This window comes from Peromyscus californicus, unplaced genomic scaffold (assembly GCF_007827085.1).
Source record: "Peromyscus californicus insignis strain IS unplaced genomic scaffold, ASM782708v3 Scaffold_6__1_contigs__length_162567912, whole genome shotgun sequence".
NCBI lineage: Eukaryota > Metazoa > Chordata > Mammalia > Rodentia > Cricetidae > Peromyscus > Peromyscus californicus.
The window spans coordinates 142,685,668-142,705,906 of NW_026294584.1; the positions used below are offsets into that span (position 1 = coordinate 142,685,668).

Consider the following 20,239-nt stretch of genomic DNA (forward strand, 5'->3'; position numbering starts at 1 on the left):
TGCCACAAACTGGAGGCCAAGTATTCAAACACCTGAGTTTCATCTTATTTCTAGTTCATTATACTGTGTATAGCGCAGCTCTTTACGGACTGTGGTGGTTTGAACGAGATGAGAATGTTCCCCATAGGCTCACTTGTTTGTATACTTGGTCTCCAGTTTCTAAAATTATTCAGAATTTCCAGGAGATGAAGAAATTTGAGGATATGTAAGTGAAAAGAGATATTGTTACTGTTTATGTTCTATGCATTCTACATATTTCACCACTGTTAAGGTAAAGGGATTCTATAAACTATCAATGTAAATCACTCTGTGGTGTTCCTTATAGTCTCAAATGACAAGTTGAAGCAAGTCAGTAGCAAATCCCAGTGGGGATTTCTTTTCCTCTGTTACTCATGGAAACCACTGCTGATGAATAGAAATATCTGAATCTAAGCATCTGAACCAAACAAGTCAAATGCAGAGAAATGACAGCCGGCCTTGGGATTCAGCTAGTGATGGTTGCTGGCTGAATGCCTTTGCCCAGATATGTTTAGCTGTTATGTTGAATAGTTTTACGTCAAGTTGTTATGCTAAAGTCATTTGAGAAAAGAGAACCCCAATTAAGAAAATGCTTCCATAAGATCAGGCTGTAGGCAAGTCTATAGGGCATTTTCTTAGTTAGTGATTAATGGTGGAGGGCCCAGCCCTTGTGGGTGGTGCCATCCTAACCCTGGGCTGGTGGTCCTGGGTTCTATAAAAAAGCAGGCTGAGCAAGCCATGAGAAGCCAGCCAGTAGGTGGCACCTCTCCATAGCCTCTGCATCAGCTCCTACTTCACTGTTCCTGCCCTATTTGAGTTCCCGTCCTGACTTCCTTCGATAATGAACAGTAATATGGAAGTGTAAGCCAAATAAACCCTTTCCTCCTTAACTTGCTGTTGATCATGGTGTTTCACTGCAATAATAGAAACCTTAATTAAGACAGTTGTTATAGGTTATCTGCTTTCTAATGTAATATGCAGGGGATTTAGGATGAAGTACAAAGGGCTGCATGCTCTGATTTCCCAGTGTTCCTGGTGTGTGAGAAAGAGCCTTAAGAGGTGGTGTTAGGGTAGTGCACAGCAGTACAGTCAAACTTGGGGTCCAGCTCTATCAGTGGGTTGCTCCCAAATGCTGACAAATCATTCCACACTCCGCCTTAGTATTTGAAAAATAGATCTCATCCATTTCTCTGTCGCTGGATGATCCCTGTGTCTTTCTTAGGGTCCTCTTTACTAGGTAGTCTCCCTGGAGTTGTGAGTTACAGTCTGGTTATCCTTTGCTTTACATCTAGTATCCACTTATGAGTGAGTACATACCATGTTTGTCTTTCTGAGTCTGGGTTACCTCACTCAGGATGCTATTTTCTAGTTCCATCCATTTGCCGGCAAACCTCATGATGTCATTGTTTTTCTCTGCTGAGTAGTACTCCATTGTGTATATGTACCACATTTTATTTATCCATTCTTCAGAACTCTCATCCAGTGACTGGTGGAAGCAGATGCAGAGATCCATGGCCAAATCCCAGGTGGATCTCCAGGAGTCCAACCGGTGAGAGAGAGGAGGGATTATATGAGCAAGAGATATCGAGACCGTGATAGAAAAAGCACAGGGACAAATAGCGAAACTAGCAGAAACACATAAACTGTGAACCAATAGCTGAGGAGTCACCATGGAACTGGACCAGGTCCTCTGGTTAAGTGAGACAGTTGATGAGCTTCAACTGTTTAGGAGTCCCCCAGGCACTGGGACCGGGACCTCTCTTGGTGCATGAGCTGGCTTTTTGGAACCTTGGGCCTATGCTGAGACACTTTGCTCAGCCTTGATACAGGGAGGAGGGACTGGACCTGCCTCAGCTGAATCTACCAGACTGGGCTGAATCCTCAGGAGAGACCTTGCCTTGAAGGAGGCGGGAATGGGGGGTGAATTGGGGGGGGGAAGGCTGGGGAGTGGGAGGAGGGAGGACAGGGAAATCCGTGGCTGATGTGTAAAATTAAATTAATTATAAAATAAAAAAAATATTTTTTTAAAAAAGAAAAATAGTCCTTTTGGGAAAAATCACCGTTACTACCCAGCTTAGGTACAGGGCAATATCCATTATCAATAACATATATGTAAATGAAATATGTTGCCAGTAGTTAGGCCAGGGTGGAGTGTTTCCAGGTATCTGAGTCTCCCTTCAGGGAGTAGAAAAATGGCTGGGAAACTTTATCTAAAGCAAGGCTATAGTACAGATTAGAACACACTGTAAAGAGAACACCCAGCCACAGGAGTGGGTACTCCAGGGTCCTGGTTGTTGCTTGGAGCTTCCTTTCAGGGGGTTCAAGAGAAGGAGGACTTTGGTTACTAGGAGATTAATTTGAGTGGTTCTCTGTTTTGACTGACAGCCCTTCCCATAACACATCTTTAATAATGATTTTGCAAATGGTTTTCTGTGGCTGTTTGCAGATGACCTCAGACACAAACAGTGAGGCTCACAGACTCGAGGATTAGAATCCAGGGCCCCTCAGCTGTCTGGGCTTCTTTCCACAGATCATTTCTCTTAAAAAAATTTTTTTTCAAGATTTATTTGTTCATATCGTGTGAGTGCTCTATCTGCATGTACATCTTTATACCAGAAAAGGGCATCAGATCCCATTATAGATGGTTGTGAGCCACCATGTGGGTGCTGGAAATTGAACCCGGGTCCTCTGGGAGAGCAGCCGGTACTCTTAATCACTGAGCCATCTCTCCAGCCCAGATTACTTCTCTTAAGTGGCACATCTCTCTGTACCCTTTACAGAATGAAGAAACTGGACAGGCATTTGTACGAGTCACACACAGTTAGTAGCACAAAGCAAAGTCCATGCTTTGTGCTACTAACTGTGCACTGGAGGAGGGGGTCAACAGCCTAGACAGATTGGGTGCAGGGATCCGGTGTGGATGGTAAAGTCATGGAGATGGGATTCACAGTCAGGGGTCATCACACGTGGTTTCAGAGACATGGTTTTGGTTCCATTTGGCAGATCCACTTGTTGTCTGAAACACAGCTTTCAGACACCACAGTGTCCTCTGCGAGGGAGGCACAGCTGTCTTTTGTAGTTTCACCAGTGATTTGCAATCTGAGGAGGAAGAGAATAGCCACTGTTAGTGTTTAGGATTTTCTCATAATGATCCTGTCAGCCATTGCTTTCTTTTGGACTTTAAAGGAAACAGTAGAAAGTACAGTTATTAAGTATAGTAAACACAGACACGATGCTATAAACATAGAAGGTGGAGCTGATTCTAAAACCTGCTGTTTCGTCACTGGGAGAGAACCCTTCCAGCAAGAATCTTCATAATGGCGCATGAAACGGAGACGGTTTGAAAGAGATGGTGACCTCCTCATTGCGCCACTAACACGTCATGTGAAGACCTTCATTTCTTTTTAGTTTCAGTTTTCTTTCATTTACAGGGTTAGGGCACTGGCTGGAGACATGGTTCAGTGGTTAAATCACTGGCTGCTCTTACAAAGGACCTGAGTTCAGTTCCCAGCACCCACATGGTGGCTCACAGTGTCTGTAACTAAAGTACCAAGGGATCTGATACCCTCTTCTGGCTACCATGGATACCAGGCATTCATGTGGTACACATACACACATGCATGCAAACATGCCTATACATAAACCAAAATGAGTAAGTCTCTAAAAATAGATTAATAGCAGAAAAGCATAAAGTTTTACACACACACACACACACACACACACACACACACACACACGCACACACGGTTTAACGAGCTAATGTTTGGGGAAGTATTAAGACGGACATGAATGTGTGATAACAGTTACACACAGCAGGTATTCAATGAATGTATTCAACATACAGAGTGAGCTCACAGAGTCCGGATCACAGAACTGGATGCAGAGAGGGAAAGAGGCTCAGCTCATGTGATGCAGAGTCACAATTCCTTTCATTCTCCTTCCTTAGACTGAAGTGTTTGATTAACACATGGGTTTCAAACCTCCATGTTTTTCATGGCTTCCATGGCTCCGTGCTGGTGGGAACTAAAATTCAAGCGCTAACACAGACAGTATCAGGGTTGGTTGTAAGGGACAGATGAGTTCTAAGTACACTGGTGGGTCTTACAAAGAAGGTGGCATATGCCAGTGGCAGGGCTCCTCAAGGGTGTCCTTCTTTGTTTTGTTCTTTGTGGAGCCCCTTGGGATTGAGAGGCAAATCTGATGCCACCCTAGTGGTCAGCATGCTAGTCCAACCATGATTTCCCTCTTTCATTTCCTCCATGCTCAGGATCTTCCTTCAGCTTTCAGGATCATTTCCTCAGGGCTGATCTGTTTCAGTCAATGACTTCCTTTCAAAATTCCTTTAAGGCTTCCCAGGCCTTCTCCTACCAGACACTTGGAGAGATCTCTAACATTCCTTATTAATTCCCCAAATAATCCTGTGGGGGAAACTGTTACTCTCTCCCTTTCTGGTACCTGAATCCAGGGACAGAGTTGAAACAAAAGCAGGACTTGCTTGACTGACACTTTTGACTGAGCACAGCAGCCTCCAGGCTTACCAATCGCTCTTCCCTAATCCCAGTGTCAATTTGTCCTCAGAGTAAAATGACACATTAGCTGAGCTTAATCCGTACACCTCACACATACTTCTCTACTGAATGCCAACTTCTTATGTTTAACTATTTCTATACTTAATAAATTGTCAGTACATTTTAAGTAAACCTAAATATGTTTCAGCATTTTACATTTCAATCTCATGTATTCTGAATAACAAGAAGTACATTTTCTTGTAAGATTTGCTTAAGTTTATTCAAGCAAGATTAATAAAATGATTCTCATTATAACTCCTGAAAACATCATTGAAAGCATTGTATAGGAATTTGGCTGAAACCTATACCCTTTTGCTTATGAAATGAATGAATATTCTGTTCTTGTTGTGCAAAAAGTCATTAATTCCACCAAAACATATGACTTAACTCCATAGGGTCAGCCCTTTTGTAGCGCACTTCCCATGACAATCTCACACAATAAGAAAATGACAAGACACCAAAGAGCTAATGGCATTCTTTATGGTTTGCACTCACAATTTTAGCTTTGATGGCAAATACCCCAGGAGGTCATGTGTGGGATAGCTGTGACACTGTGAAGAGGTGACTGGGTCACGGGTGCACTGATGCCATCAAGGAATTTACCCATTGCTGAGTTCCCAGTCAAGCAAAATGAGGCCTCCTGGAAAGATGTAGGTCATGGTGCGGGCACAGCCTTTGAAAGGAAGATCTCGGCTCCTCATCGCAGCCCGGGGGTGGCCACCTCCTCTGCTTCCTGCCCACTATGAGGTGAGCAGCTTTCCTGTGCCCTCATACAACCACATTTCTGCATTGCCACAGGGCTAGCAGCCATGGAGAAGGCTGAAGATGGACAGGAGGCCCCTTCAACTGTGAGCCAAAACGATTTCACTTTCTTATTTCTCTGTGATATTTTGTTACAACTACAAAAGCTGATTAAGGCTTCTTTCACCACAGCTCCTCAGATAATTGTATAACAACTCTAGCTACACTACAATACAACCTGTGACAACGTGGTCATTTCTCTCAGCTGACCAAGCTCCCTGCTGACACTTAGTGCTTTTCATTCACACTCACTTTTCCTCTGCTGGTTGTGACCTGAGAAGCTGGCCTCATTACACACTATGGCTCATTTTCACCACAGTGAAATTCTTTGGCCGTCCCTGGTGCATGGGCAGGCTTTTGGGAATCCGGTGCCTGTGGAGTGACGCCTTGCGCAGCCTTGGTGCAGTGGGAAGGGGCTTGGACCTGCCTAGGCTCAGTGTGCCGGGCTCTGCTGACTCCCCATGGGAGACGTGATTTGGGGGATGTGGGGATGTGGGGTGGCTTGGGAGGGAGGGATGGGAGGTGGGAGGAGGGAGGAGGTTGGATCTGTGGGTGGTATGTAGAGTGAGTAGAGAATTTCTTAATAAAGAAAAATGAAAAAAAAAAGAAATTCTTTGGAAAATATAAAAAGTTTAAGAGTGAAAAAGGAAAAGTTCTCTGTGCCTACAGGCACTCAGTAGATATTTAAAACTGCATTCTCTTTCCAAAGGGGAAGTTCTTTGAGGTCCACTGGAGACATATATACATAGTCCACTGTATACATACATATACACATACATGCACACACACGACCTTATGAAAGGCTGATGATACCTTTTCATACATGGAAAATAGCAACTAACTTTGAAATCATACTTTTAAACTCTTCTGAACCTCTTTAATCTTTGGTATCAGTGTTAGAGCCCTGAAATGACCTGAAATGAATCTTCAGGTTAGCTCCTCCAATACTCACACATCAGAACGTAAAGTAGAGCCGTTTATCCACCTCCATTTCTTGTCTGTCAAAGTGTAATTTAGTCCAATCCAATATGAACTGCCTTTTCCCTTTACTGAGTCCTTTATGAATCTCTATAATAAAAACAGAGTAGAGGACTTAACCCTGAGTCTGTGTACTGGGGACTCATGTTCTCCCAGCTTCCTGAAACCTAGTTCAAGTGTCACCTGTGTCCAGCCTGAGTCCCCAGCACAGTTAATTCTTGTTCCTTTGACAAACCTGTGTCTGGTATTTATGATCCTAGGATACTCACCTTGCATAAGCAGTTATTGGTTCACATGACCAATTTGTCTCTCAGACCGTGAGCTTCCAGAACTTACCAGTTCTTCTGGGTCTTGAATGAGCAGCAAAGTGGCTCCATCTGTAGCACAGTCAACTAGACCTTCCATCCAAATGTTGTTATCTTGAGAAAAATATATGCATTTATCTCAGTGTGGCAGCCAGTCTTTTGGACACTTTAAGATAGCTGGACCGTCTGAAGTGAGAAGGAGACATGGAATATTTCTACCCTGTTCCTGCTGTACCACATCCAGTTACACACAGTAGTTGCTTTACTAACACACACTTTTAGCAACACATGAAGGGACAAAATTGCTGTTATGACATATTAAAGAAATAAAAATAACAAGAATTCATTTGTGTTTCTATCAATTAACTTTAGACAAAGTTAACTATTTGACACATTAGTTAAAACAAATATTCTATTAGAGTGTTCTTAAAGTTAATGATCCAGTGTGCTAGCATATTGAGACAGCATGGCCAAGTGGTTAAGATCTCAGGCTTCAAGGTCACATAGCTTAAAAGAAGTTCCCAGCATTGTCAACTACCAGTCATGAGACCCTTAACAAGACTTTATGCAGCAATTCCTTCTAACATAAGACCATGGGACTGTAGTGTCTTCATGAGTGAGTGTTTTAAACCTCGACTGATGAAAGCCCTGGTAAATAGCAAATGTCAACTGTTATTCTTGGGAAATTCAAGCTGAAAAGTTACCTGTTGGTTTAGCCATGTTCTCTTGAATACACACTCTGCATTTTTCTATTGATGGTTTTTGTATCAACACTCGCACTAGTAAATAAGAAAACATGGAGAGGATTAAATCCTGAAATGAAAGGTGGAGTGGGTGTTCTCTTTCCCACCTCAGGAAATCAAGCTATTTCAACAAACCTGAAACATCTGGATAGGATAAAATATTAGCCAGCTGGACGGAGGGACCAGTTGGAGACAGATGTATAAACAAAGAAGAAAAGCACAGAACATGTGGATTCACACCACTGTTAAGGCACATACTATCTAATGTCCTTAGAGAAACCCTTAACTTACCCGCACTCATGCCTGAATTCCCATCTTCAGAATGAGAATTATCACATCCCCTCCAAGAAACACAGCTTAATGCCAATGGAGTTTAGTAGCCAGTTAATAAACTAAACACTTGAGCCTTTTGGCTTTCCTTGTTGTTGTTATTTTTGTCTCAGTTATCACTTTTATTTATTTATTTATTTATTTATTTATTTATTTATTTATTTATTTATTTATTTATTTGGTTCTAGGTATATGTGCGTTGTTAGGGGCTTGGTGTCAGCTCAGAACACACACAGACACCAAATTCTCAACACAAAGGAGATTTATTACCCTGGAGGAAGGGGGAAGGGCTGCTTCCGTATCTGGCAAAGACAGCAGCAGGTACTTTTGCAGGAGTGGGTTTTAAGGAGAAAATGGGAAGTCTGTGTTGGGATGAGGTGATAAATCCTGATTGGACAGGCTAGCCAGTGTAGCCAAATAATGAATTTTGATTGCTGGACCTTGATGTTTTGATAGTTGGACCTCAGTGCTCAGTCTCAGGAATGTTCCATGGCCAAAATGAGTGGCCCTCGGGGCCTAGCTGAGGAATGTCATCTGACAGTTCAGTGAGAGGAAAGGGGAAAGGGAAAAGCCTGCAGGCGCCATGTTTGCCCCTCATGGGCCTGTTAGAGAGCCCTTTGTGGGTAACACCTCCTAACAACTCTCAGAGAAATTCAGAAGCACAGAAATGTGAAGCTTCTGCACTGGACATGGGACACTGTCCTGTAACTACTCATGTCTTTGACCTTCCCCCAGGCTCAAGTGGACCAAACCATGCCAAGAGGCCCTGATATTTAGAGGGGAAATTCTGAAGCAAAAGTTCTTGCCTCGCTGGGCGGTGGTGGCACACGCCTTTAATCCCAGCACTCGGGAGGCAGAGCCAGGCAGAGTTCTGTGAGTTCGAGGCCAGCCTGGGCTACCAAGTGAGTTCCAGCAGAGGTGCAAAGCTACACAGAGAAACCCTGTCTCAAAAAACCAAAAAAAAGAAAAAAGTTCTTGCCTCACTTACCTAAAACACTGAGCCCAATCAGGGTCAAGACAAGAAGGATGAGCCCAGCACAAGTGAGTTTCAGAGCCAACCTATGGGAGCGTGGGCACCGACAGGCATCTGTGAAGTCAAACATCTGTTACTTGTTTAAGTCAGTTGAGGACATTGGGAATGAAAGGGAAAGGTGGTTTGGGAACAAATGGATTCAAGTGGAAGGTCAGCTGCAGATGTGAGCCCTTTTCTGCCAACTTAAAGCAGAATTCCATGAGATAAATTCTCCGTTAGGTTCAACTGTTTGCTTTGATAAAGTAGGACTGAAGAATAATGCTTATGCACATCCATGCATAAGCACAAAGGTGTACTGAGTAAATCAAGCTCGACAGATGTGAAGATGTGTTGAAAACCACGAATGCCGTCAAAACCAAATGGCATGTTCTGTTGCAGGAAGGGAGTCAAAGCATCTCTAAGGAGGACCTTCTTTTATTCAATAGATATTTTTGATGCTCCCTTTTTGTGGTAATTGTGACTTTTGGTGATAATGACACGTGAATCTATTCCTGCACACGGACCCCGTGCTTCACTGCTATCTACAATGATCTTCTCCAACTTGGGTCAAAGGTATAACATGCATGGAGGTGCATCTCCTGAGTCCCCAGGATATTTTCAGTATTTCAATTGTGTTATTCCCTCCTTATTGGCTGAGTTCTAAATCCTCCTAATGGATAGATGAACTGGAAATGTGGCTAATATCACACACTGTTACACATACATACACACACACACACACACACACACACACACACACACACACACACACGAACTAAACACATACTACACATTGTGGCTGTAAATTTCATGGTGTTCTTTCCTTAAATAGAATACTTTCATAGTTGCTTTGTGTTGTGCTGTGTTCTGAGATCGGGTTACCAATAGTCCAGGCTGACCTTTAACTCTCTGTGAACTGAGGATGCCTTTGAGCTCCTGACTCTCCTGCCTCCACCTCTCAGGTGATGGAATTCTAGGTGTGCACCACCCACAACTGCTCAGCATTTACAGAATTAGAGACTACCTAGTACTCCACCCTAAATGGGACATCTGCATCCCATCCCATCCCCAACCAAAGCTCAGGCATCGCCACAGAAGAGGGGCAGAATGACTATAAATTAGAAGTTGTAGTTGCAAGTTTTCTTTGGTCCTGCCTGGCCCCACAATCCAGGAGCCTCAGAGGATTAATATTATTTACAATCTGTATGACCTATCGCAGGCCTTGTGCTAGCTAGCTCTTATATCTTAACTTAACCCATTTCTATCACTCTATGTCTTGCCACGTGTTCCATGGCTTTACCAGTCTGCTGACATCTTGCTGCTCCTTTCATGGCAGGGGAGTGTCTCCAGACCCTGTCTTTCTCTTTCTGGTCTCTTTCTTTTCCTACCTGTCTCTAAGCTGCCTTGCCATAGGCCAAAACAGCTTATTTATTAACCAATGGGAACAACACATATTCACAGCATACAGAAAGATATCCCACAGCAAGAAGTGGCAGATAACTACAAGGAAACACTGTCTTCTGGACATAACAGGACAGTTACATATATGATCTTACACCATTTGTGACAGCCTACACAAGACCTTCAAAAGCTCAAGTCAGACAAAAATTGTGAGGGGACTTGGACATGAGTTCCACCACCATCTGGGGAGCTATTGACAGCTGATGGCTGCTAGGAGTGGGAGAGTAGGTTTCTTCAAGGATACAGTCCCTGAGAGGCCACCTATGCTCCCGGACATGCCCTACACCCATGCACACACTGGCCTCGCTGGCTGGACTCAGTGGGAAAACAAACCCAAACCTTAAGCTGTCTAAGTCCCTTCTTCCACTTTTACAGGTATAAACAGGGAAAACAGAGACTTTCTTGTGCCTATCACAGATAACTGGCTCCGTCAAATCCTCCCTCTAGTTATCAAAAGACCCACTTTCCCCAGACCCTTTGCAAAGGTTATAATGAAGCTTATTTTGTGACTCTAAGACTTTTTCTGATTAAAAAAAAAATCTGTTAATTTAAAAGTTTCTGACAAGCATCCTTAAAAAGTTGTGGTTCACATTTTATCTTTGCTTTTTGGTTTTTTGAGACAGGGTTTCTCTGTATAACAGCCCTGGCTGTCCAGGGACTCACTTTGTAGACCAGGCTTGTCTCAAACTCACAGAGATCAAACTGCCTCTGCCTCCCATGGTTCACATTCATTCTTGACACAATATAGAAAGATTAAATCTAAAGCATTGCAGTATTATATAAGAAAGCTCAGTTACATCACAGAATCTCATACTATACCATGACCATATTAGACTTATTTTCTGTCTCCATGTCTATCTCTTTTCATCCATCCCTAAGTCATGGTACACTTAATTTGTGGCACATATCAGTCTTCCACATTTCTGTCACTGTGATTTTAAGTCTTCTGAGAGACAGAGTGCTGATTCCACCTGTGCTCAGTGCTAGGATGCCGTGGTGCTGAGGCTTGGTGTTTGTGTTTTGCAGAGAAGTTTGGACCAGGCAAGATGCTGCATAGCAAGTCTCTCTGCTAGAAGCATCCCTTTCCTTACAGATGTAAAGTAACCTTTCTTCAGGGTCTTGTGACTAAGGCTGAAAAGAATGGCTGCCCAAGTTTCACACTGACTGACTAAAAGTTGAATGTATGAGCCTTTAATCTCTAAAGTTGTTACCGTCTACCCTCTTCAGTATGGACAGCTGTTCATCTTCATAGCGATCACAAAACTGTAAGAAGAAATCATAACTCTGGAAGATATTCTAATGCCAAATGGAGAAATAAAGCTACTGACCTGGGGCAAGAGATGGCGGTGATGCATGCTGAGACCTTGGATTCCTGGATGCCTTTAAATTGAGGTAGACCCTTGATGTTTCCATTGCCAATGGGGGACGTGACACTGAACTTGTGGACAGGACAAACTCCAAGTTCTGTGAGGTGAAATGAGCAAAAAAAGGAAGTCCACTGCGAACACTGGACTGTGTGTCCACACCCACCAACACTTGTCTCTGAGGGTTTCTCCGAAGTTACTGACCTTGATGTCTGTCCTGCTCACATAGCTTACACGCTATTGTCTTTTTTTCTCTTTTGTTCTTCTTTCATACAATACATCCTAACTGCCTCGAACTCACAAAGATCTGCCTGGCTCTGCCTCCTGAATGCTGGGATTAAAGGCGTGGGCCACCCCTGCCCGGCTACAGCTGTCACTCTTTGGTGACTGTCATTCGCTCAGAGCCAGACATGAGGTTCTGCCTCATACGCCATCTGTTTATTTTCGTAGCACTGGGAAGTGAACTTAGGGCCTCATGAATTTGAGGCAAGCACTCTATCACTGAACTGTGTTTCTGGCCCTATGTTTTGTGCTTGCCTAATCTGAAGATTTTAGCAATTAAACAAGATTTTCCAGAGTTTTCCATTTTGAGTCATTATTTTTTACAATCAATTATAATTTCTGAAAATATTCTCAAGTTTCAGTACATAAAAATTTCAGCAAATGTAAGGGCCTCAGGCCTTAGTATATAGAGAAGTATCCGATTGCTTAAGTGTGGTGATAATTTGTTTGTGATCTAACAAATAAAGCTTGCCTGGTGATCAGAGAAGTAAAGGAGCCAGCCACTAGAGAGACTTCTTACCTCTACCCAATCCTCAGACCAAAGGGGGTGAGCTCCTGTCTCCTTATATTCCTCTCTCCACCCAGCCATATCACTCCCTGTCTCCACCTCCCTAGTGCTGGGATCAAAGGCATGAGATCCCAAGTGCTAGGATCAAAGGTGTGTGCCACCACTGCCTGGCTCTGTTTCTCTTTTAGACTGGATTAATCTCGTGTAGCCCAGGGTGGCCTTGAACTCCTGTTCTTCCTGCTTTCTCCTTCCAAGTGCTGGAATTACAGGTGTGTGCCCCACTGCCTGGTCTCTATGGTTAACTAGTGGCTAGCTCTGCACTCTGGTCTCCAGGCAAGCTTTATTTGTTAGAGCACAAACAAAATACCACATTATGAGTGATGCTTGTTCCTGCCTATTATCCCCTTTCCTTGCCAAGACACAGGTAGCTTTAGGTGGGGAATATGTTAATAAACATTGCAACTATTTAAGTGTTTATATCCACCTAGTAACTGGTAACCACTGAAAACTGTGGGGATGTATTAGATAGATCAATAAGGAGAAATCTGATACTCTTAGCAGAAGATTCAAATGATGCTTTGTGGACACTGAGGTTTAACTAAGTTCTGAAGTTGTCTGTTGCTACCAGGAATCCACAATGGCCCTGTGAAAAGTAACAGATCTGAGGTGAGATGTTTTCTTTAACAGATGCTGACGAAAGTGTAAAGTGACCAGAAGTGAGAAGAGCTTCATGTGTCTGCAGACAACATGCTGTATGCAGCAAACTGGGATAATTTTGCCTGATACCGAATCTGGAACAGCATCAAATACCTGCATAATCATTTACACAGCCATCCAGCATCGAGTATCCCAGAAAAGCAAATGTTCCGTCTTAGTAGTTCTGGTATCTTGTTAATCACAGCTGATTCTGCAGTCCCACTAACCAGAACCACAGAATCTAAATTCAAAACAAATGGCCCAGTTGGAGTCTTTAAACTTCCCTCTGAGACTTCACAAGCCAGGCCTCCATCTTTTGCATTGTCCTCTACATTCTGATGTCCCAAGCTCCTACACAACAGCTCACCAAGAGCACTGAACATCCAATGGCTTTTTTTGCACAAAGTTCCAAAACCTTTCTTGCCTGGCCTCAGGTAAACCAGATGTCTTCTGCTGAAGTTGTTTGCTAAAATATGGAACCCAGGGAAGGAGGTACAGCCTGGGGGTGTTGGGTGGGCTTTAAGGATTGTTGACAGGCAGTGGGGGATATCTTACCTGGGGTCCCTAGGACCAGCCTGACCTCCACTAAAGCAGCCAGAGGTGTGTGTGTGTGGGGGGGCAAGATATGGAGTTCAGAGTAGGTTTGATGTTGGGTAGACTTTAAGTGGTGCTGGCAGGCAGTGGACAATGTCTTACTTGGGGTCCCTAGATCTGGCCTGGCCTCTGGTAAAGCAGCTAGATGTGTGTGTTGGTCAGGATATGGAGCCCAGGGGAGTGGTGCTGTAGGGGAGTGTTGAGTGAGCTTTAAGGAGTGTTAGTGGGCAGTGGATGATGTCTTACCTGGGGTCCCTAGGAGAAGCCTGGCCTCCGGTAAAGCATCTTGTGGTATGGGCCAGGATATGGAGACTCCCAAGAGAGGGAGTCTACTTTTGTTTTTTAAAGACTAGTAGCCTTTGGTTTTACCCTAGGTCTCTCTTGGTTATCTAGTCTCTGGTTCTTGGTTGCCCAAGCAATGTCAGATGTTGGGTATGGGTTCCATCTTGTGGAGTGGCCCTTAAGTCAAATCAGACATTGGTTGGCTATTCCCACAAGCTTTGTGACACTGTTGCCCTAGGATATTTTTCAGGCATGACAGCATTGTCCCAAAGACACTAGAACATAGGGGTGAAGGTTCTATGTAGGCACCAGTTCAACCTCTCCATGTTCAATGAGTTATGTGGGTGTTGTCTTCAGCAATGGGACCTTGCTGTCAGTTTATAGAGCAATCTATTGTCTTGGCAACAATCTGGATTGTTTGGGAATTTCCAGGGCATCCCTTTGGGCAATAATTCAATTGTTTGTAACCTAATCCTGCTACTGGAAGCTTCATTTGGTGATGAATGATGGCCAGTTTAAATTCTCTTCTGAGACTCATGACAATATCTTAACTATAATCCTCTGTAAAAGTGAAATCAAAAAGCAGATCACATACTTCCAACATACAATGGCACAGATTATACATTATCATTCCAAATGGTAGAATATGCAGCATGGTGAGGAAACACTGAACCAAAAAAAGACTGAAAACCAGCTGAACAAACTCCAAACTCTGCATCTCCGTGTCTGATGTCAAAGCACACTTCAGATCTCCAACTAACTCCTTTCAGCTTTGTTGACTGCAACACACTTCTTTCTCTTGGGCCATTTGAGTTTCCTCTATTGGGAATTCTCTGTTTAGATCTATATGCCACTTTTAATTGGATTATTTAGTCTTTTGGTATCTACTTTCTTGAGTTCTTTACATATTTTAGATGTTAGTCCTGTGTCAGATGTAGAGTTGGTAAAAATCTTTTCCCATTTTCTACAGAATGTAGGCTGCTGCTCTGTCCAAATGATGTTGTCCTTTGCCTTACAGGAGCTTTTCAGTTTCATGAGGCCCTGTTTATTAATCATTGATCTTCGTGCCTGCACTAATGGTGTTCTGTTTAGAATGTCTTTTCCTGTGACAATGAGTTCAAGGCTATTCCCCACTTACTCATCTCTCAGGTTCAATATATCTTGTCTTATGTTGAAGTCCTAGATCCATTTGGAGTTGAGTTTTGTTCAGGGTAATAAGTTTGGGTCTCTTTGCATTCTTCTACATGCACCCATCCAGTTTGACCAGCACCATTTGTTGAAGACATTGTCTTTTTTTCCAGTGTGTATTTATAGCTTCCTGTAAAAAAAAAGTCATGTGGCCATAAGTGTGTGGATTTGTGTCTGTGTCTTCAGTTCAATTCCATGGATTAGCATGTCTATTTTTATGTCAATACCACACTGTTTTGATTATTGTAGCTTTATAGTACAACTTGAAATTGGGAATGGTGATACCTCCAGCAGTTCTTTTATTGTTCTGGACTATTTTAGCTATCTTGGGTTTTGTGGGGGTTGGGGGGAGATGTTGTTGTTTTTGTTTGTTTATTTGTTTCCATATGAAGCTGAGAATTGTCCTTTCAAGATCTGTGAAGAATCAGTGGAATTTTGATGTGGATTGCATTAAATCTGTACATTACTTTTGGTAGAATGACCATTTTTACTGTTAATTCTACCAATCTATGAGCAAGGGAGATCTTTCCATATTTTGATATCTTCTTCAGTTTATTCCTGCAATGACCTTAAGTTTTTATCATACAAGTCTTTCACTTGCTTGGTTAGAGTTACCCCCAGATATTTGACATTATTTATGGCTATAGTGAAAGGTGTTTTTCCCTGATTTCTTTCTTGGTCTGTTTGCCACTTGTATGTAGGAAGATTACTGACTTTTGTGAGTTCATTTTGTATCCAGCTACTTTGCTGAAAGTGTTTATCAGCTATAGAGTGTTCCTGGTAGAATTTTTAAGGTCACTTATGTATACTATTATATCATCTGCAAACAGAGATACTTTGACTTCTTCCTTTCCCATTTGAATCCCCTTGATCTCCTTCAGTTGTTTTATTGCTCTAAGACTTCAAGTACTACATTGAATAGCTATGGAGAGAGTGGATAACCTTGTCTTGTTCCTGATTTTAGTAGAACTGCTTTGAGTTTCTCTCCATTGAATTTGATGTTTGCTATGAGCTTGCTGTAAACTGACTTTATTATGTTGACGTATATCCCTTTTATCCCTAATTTCTCCAGGACCTTTATTATGAAAGGTGTGAGATTTTGTCAAAGGCCTTTTCTGCATCTAATGAGATGATCAAGTGGCTTTTTTCTTTCAGTCTGCTTATTTGGTTGATGACATTTATTGATCTACATATATCTAAACATCCCTGCATCTTTGGGATGAAGCCTACTTGATCATGGTGGATGATCTTTTTGATATGTTCTTAGACTCAGTTTGCAAGTATTTTATTGAGTATATTTGCATCTATGTTCATAAGGGAAATGGGTCTGTAATTCTCTTTCTTTGTTGGGACTTTATATGGTTTGGGTATCAGGGTGACTGTGGCCTCATAAAATGAATTGGGCAATGTTCCCTGTTTCTATTTTGTGGAATAATTTGAAGAGTAATCGCATTAACTCTGTTTTGAAAGTCTGGTAGAATTCTGTGCTAAAACCATCTGGCCCTGGGCTTCTTTGGTTGGGAGACTTTTAATGACTACTTCTATTTCACTGGGGGCTATAGGTCTGCTTAAATTACTTATCTGGTCTTTATTTGAATTTGGCATTTGGTACCTATTGAGAAAACTATTCATTTCTTTTATGTTTTCCAGTTGGTGGCATACACATTTTTAAAGTATGCCCTTATGATTCTCTGGATTTCCTTGATGTCTGTTGTTATGTCCCCCTTTTAATTTCTGGTTTTGTTAATTTGAATATTCTCTCCATGCCTTTTAATTAATTTGGACAGGGTTTGCCAATCTTGGAAAAGAAAAAAGATGTTGGGAGTGCCTGTGTCCTGGTGGCTTGAGAGGGGCTCATGAGGGGGAGGGGAATAAGGAGGGGGAAGGAGGAGGGGATGGGGAAATGCACCAGACACAATAAGGATGAAACCAGGTCTTTATGTTAAATGAAGCGCAACAAGCAAGAGAAGATAAACATGTATAGGATGTGGGTCAATCATGTGGGTCCTATGCAGGATGTGGGTCAGTCGTCTGGGTCCTGTGCAGGATGTGAGGCAGGTGGTTTGGGCCCTACGTTAGGATGAAGGGCGGGTCTCTTTAGCTGGACCTTTCCTGTAGCCCCACAGTGCTCTGAAACCTGAAGCTGATGCAGAGAGCCCCAGGGACCTGTACACCCGAACAAGGATGGTGCAGACCAGACACAGAAGTGGCGCACTCTGTATTTTTCAAAATACGTCACCCCCAGGAACGTTCTGGGTTTCGAGCTGAACTTAAAATTAATCAATTGGAGTGGATTTAATTTTCTAAAGAAAACTAAGTATAATCAGGTTAGGCTTAAAAGGTGAATTTCAAATAAATTAAAAATGAAAATAGTCTTTTTTATTTTTAACAGATAATTTTCTTCTTTTTATTGAAATATGCAGGGCCTGTTAAGAAAACAAAACAAAATAAAGTCGCTTGAGAGATAGCTGGGGTTGTGATCCTAGCCTTTAAAGGCTGAACCCTTTCTCCAGACTTCAGTGGGTTTCCAATCTTTCTCTGAAGTACTTCAGAACTGTTGTGAAACAACGTTTCTGTCGAGCATATTCACATTTCTGTTCTCTGAGGAACTAACTATTTGCCTGAGTCGGAGGTAAAAAAAACAAACAAAAAGCCCACTGAATAAGTCCCAAACCTTTGTAGCCATCATTTCTAATCTAGGCGACTGGCTCATTTCTGCTTTGCACCAGCAGGGTTAGCTAAAAGGAGCAGAGAAGAGGGAACAGAGTGTGTCAGGAGAGGAGAGTGAATTGCGGGTTTGGGCAGACCCAAGAGTGAGTGAGGGTTGGGCATGCATGTGGGCAAGGGCTTGTGAGCAGCATTGTGGAGCTGGTGCCTATGACTGGAGTAGCTGGTGTGACCTGGGTGCTGGTTGCCCAGAGAGGGATTGGGGTGGAAAGAGGGCCTTTGTGGCTCTTGGAGGGATGCTTTGGAGTGGTGTGTGGCCATAGATTCATGTTTTGGTGTTGGGGGAAAAAAAGATATGTATCCCAGGCTGGCCTGCGCTCCTGATCCTCCTTGACTCTGTCTCATCAACAAAGCCTAGTAGTATCTACCTCCACGACCAGCCTCAAGCCCACCTCCCTCACTCCAGGGATCCACATCCTCACCAACCCCCCCCCCCCCCCCCCCCCCCCCCCCCCCCCCCCCCCGCTCCCAAAGCCCTTTCCTCCTGTGGAGCGTCCCCTGCTGTTCACTCTGGCAAACACTCTACCAGCAGCTAGTGGTCCTGGTCGCTCTGCTGCTCAGCTCATGTGTGGATTCATCTGTACTCGCTCTCCCTCTGCCCTGTCGCCCTCCACATTTGCAGCAGAAGACCAGTGACCAAAAGGAGGCTGCACACGGAGGTGATCTTCCTTAGGGATGATTGACAGGTGTCAAAACTCAATCCTAGGGAACCTGCTGGGACCACCTACACTTGGGGGCTTGACACTGGTTTCCACGTGCGTGACTCCAGGAGAGGCCGGGTCAGGGTGGGAAGAGAACTCGATATAATAAAACAGTGGTTTTTTAACTGTTGGTTCTTGCCTAATGGTGCCCCCGTCACCAGAACACTTACCCTCCTCCAGCTGTAGATACCTCCTGCAACGAACCCATGGTTCAGTGTGCCTCTCATCCCAACTTTACATTTCTTTGCCAGAATTAGGTTCAAGATTTCCATCTATCTGTGTGCCATGGACTGTGTGTGTGGCCTGGACTTGTCCACCTGCTGTGGAGGGCAACCGGGCACCTGGATGGTGTCATATTAATGGCTTAGAGTTTTCTTTGACAGCTGGAGAGGCCCCTGCCCTGCCTCTTATATGTCCCAAATAAAACCAGGAGATTGCATGACTCATTCAGCAGTTTTTAAAATTTTAATAGCCAAATAAAAACGGGTGAAGGATTTCAATAGGCACTGTAGCAAAAAAGGGACACGGGTGGCCAAAAAATGTTTTAAAGAGGGAATACCGAACACACAAACATGGAATTAGTGTAAATCAAAGAAGACAGCATCCCACCTCACTTCTCCCCACCTCACTTCTCTCCACGTTTTAGCTCCTACAGTCAGTCCTTCCAACCCTACTCCACAGTATTCTCTTTGCACTGGAGGCCACGAGATGTCCTGTTGACACAGACGTCTTGTTTGAGGCTCAGCATTCAGCACTTACTTATACTCAGCACTTTGATCATCTAAGGTTGCTCTGCCTCACCAAGTCTGCTGGCAGATGCAGTCCTGTGCTGCCTCTCAGGCCTGTCCAAAGGCCTTGAGTGGTCTTTTCTTGCCTTCCTAAGCAGTTCAGGCTGAGCTGGTAACACCAGGGGAGTAGCAGCAGGGACAGCAGAGAGCGAGGTGATGCCTGAGGCCACAGAACATGCAAGAGGCAGGGAAGCTGGGTGTAGTCAGGCCATGCTGTGAACAGGGCAAGGCAGCTGCCGCTGGACAGCTGAAGAAGAAGCAGTTGATCAGTTTTCTAGCAGCCAGGGCAGGAGGGGGAAGGGGAAAGAGGACAAAGGGGGTGGAACTGAGGCTGAAGAGGGATAAAGGGCTGTAAGGAGCAAGTGAAGAGAAACAGCAGGTTCTTGTTGCTGTAATACTTTCAGAGAGCTAGCAAGTCTTCATAGACAAGGCTCTCAGACCTGGGGCTGAGAGCTGTAACACAGGCTTCTGCTAAGGACTAAGGGTCCAGAGTCCTGGGGTCTGAACCCTTGAAGGCTGAGGGTTATGGCCATTGATGTCTGCACAAGGTCTGAACACTTGAGGGCGCCAGTTGCTGCTGATTCCCTGACAGCCACTGTGACTCACTTCTGCAAACCCTGGGGACAGCAGGGAAGCAAAAGCTGCCAGGACCACAAATAGAAGAGCTTCTCGCCTATCCAGGTGGAGGGAAAGAACCCTCAGCCAGCCGCTGACGTTTCCACACACAGCTCGTAATTACAAGAAGGACTTGCTGGAGATTTCGCACAGATGCTGCTCTGACATTCCTTTACCACAAACTGCACCACAACCAAGGGAAAACAAGTATGAAAGCTGATGAAGAATTCATATCAGAATAAATAGTTTAGAATCAATATGATAAATCATATAGCAAC

General features: G+C 43.6%; 1 protein-coding gene across 1 annotated transcript; it reads right to left on the reverse strand.

The window, feature by feature from the left end:
- Positions 1–2,990: 2,990 nt before the first annotated feature.
- On the reverse strand, positions 2,991–11,629 carry LOC128099762 (killer cell lectin-like receptor subfamily B member 1A). Its single transcript, XM_052721580.1, is given in 6 exon segments — positions 2,991–3,117; positions 6,340–6,455; positions 6,702–6,856; positions 7,375–7,449; positions 8,732–8,830; positions 11,545–11,629. Coding segments are annotated over 6 exon segments (657 nt in total).
- Between the last annotated feature and the right edge of the window lie 8,610 nt (positions 11,630–20,239).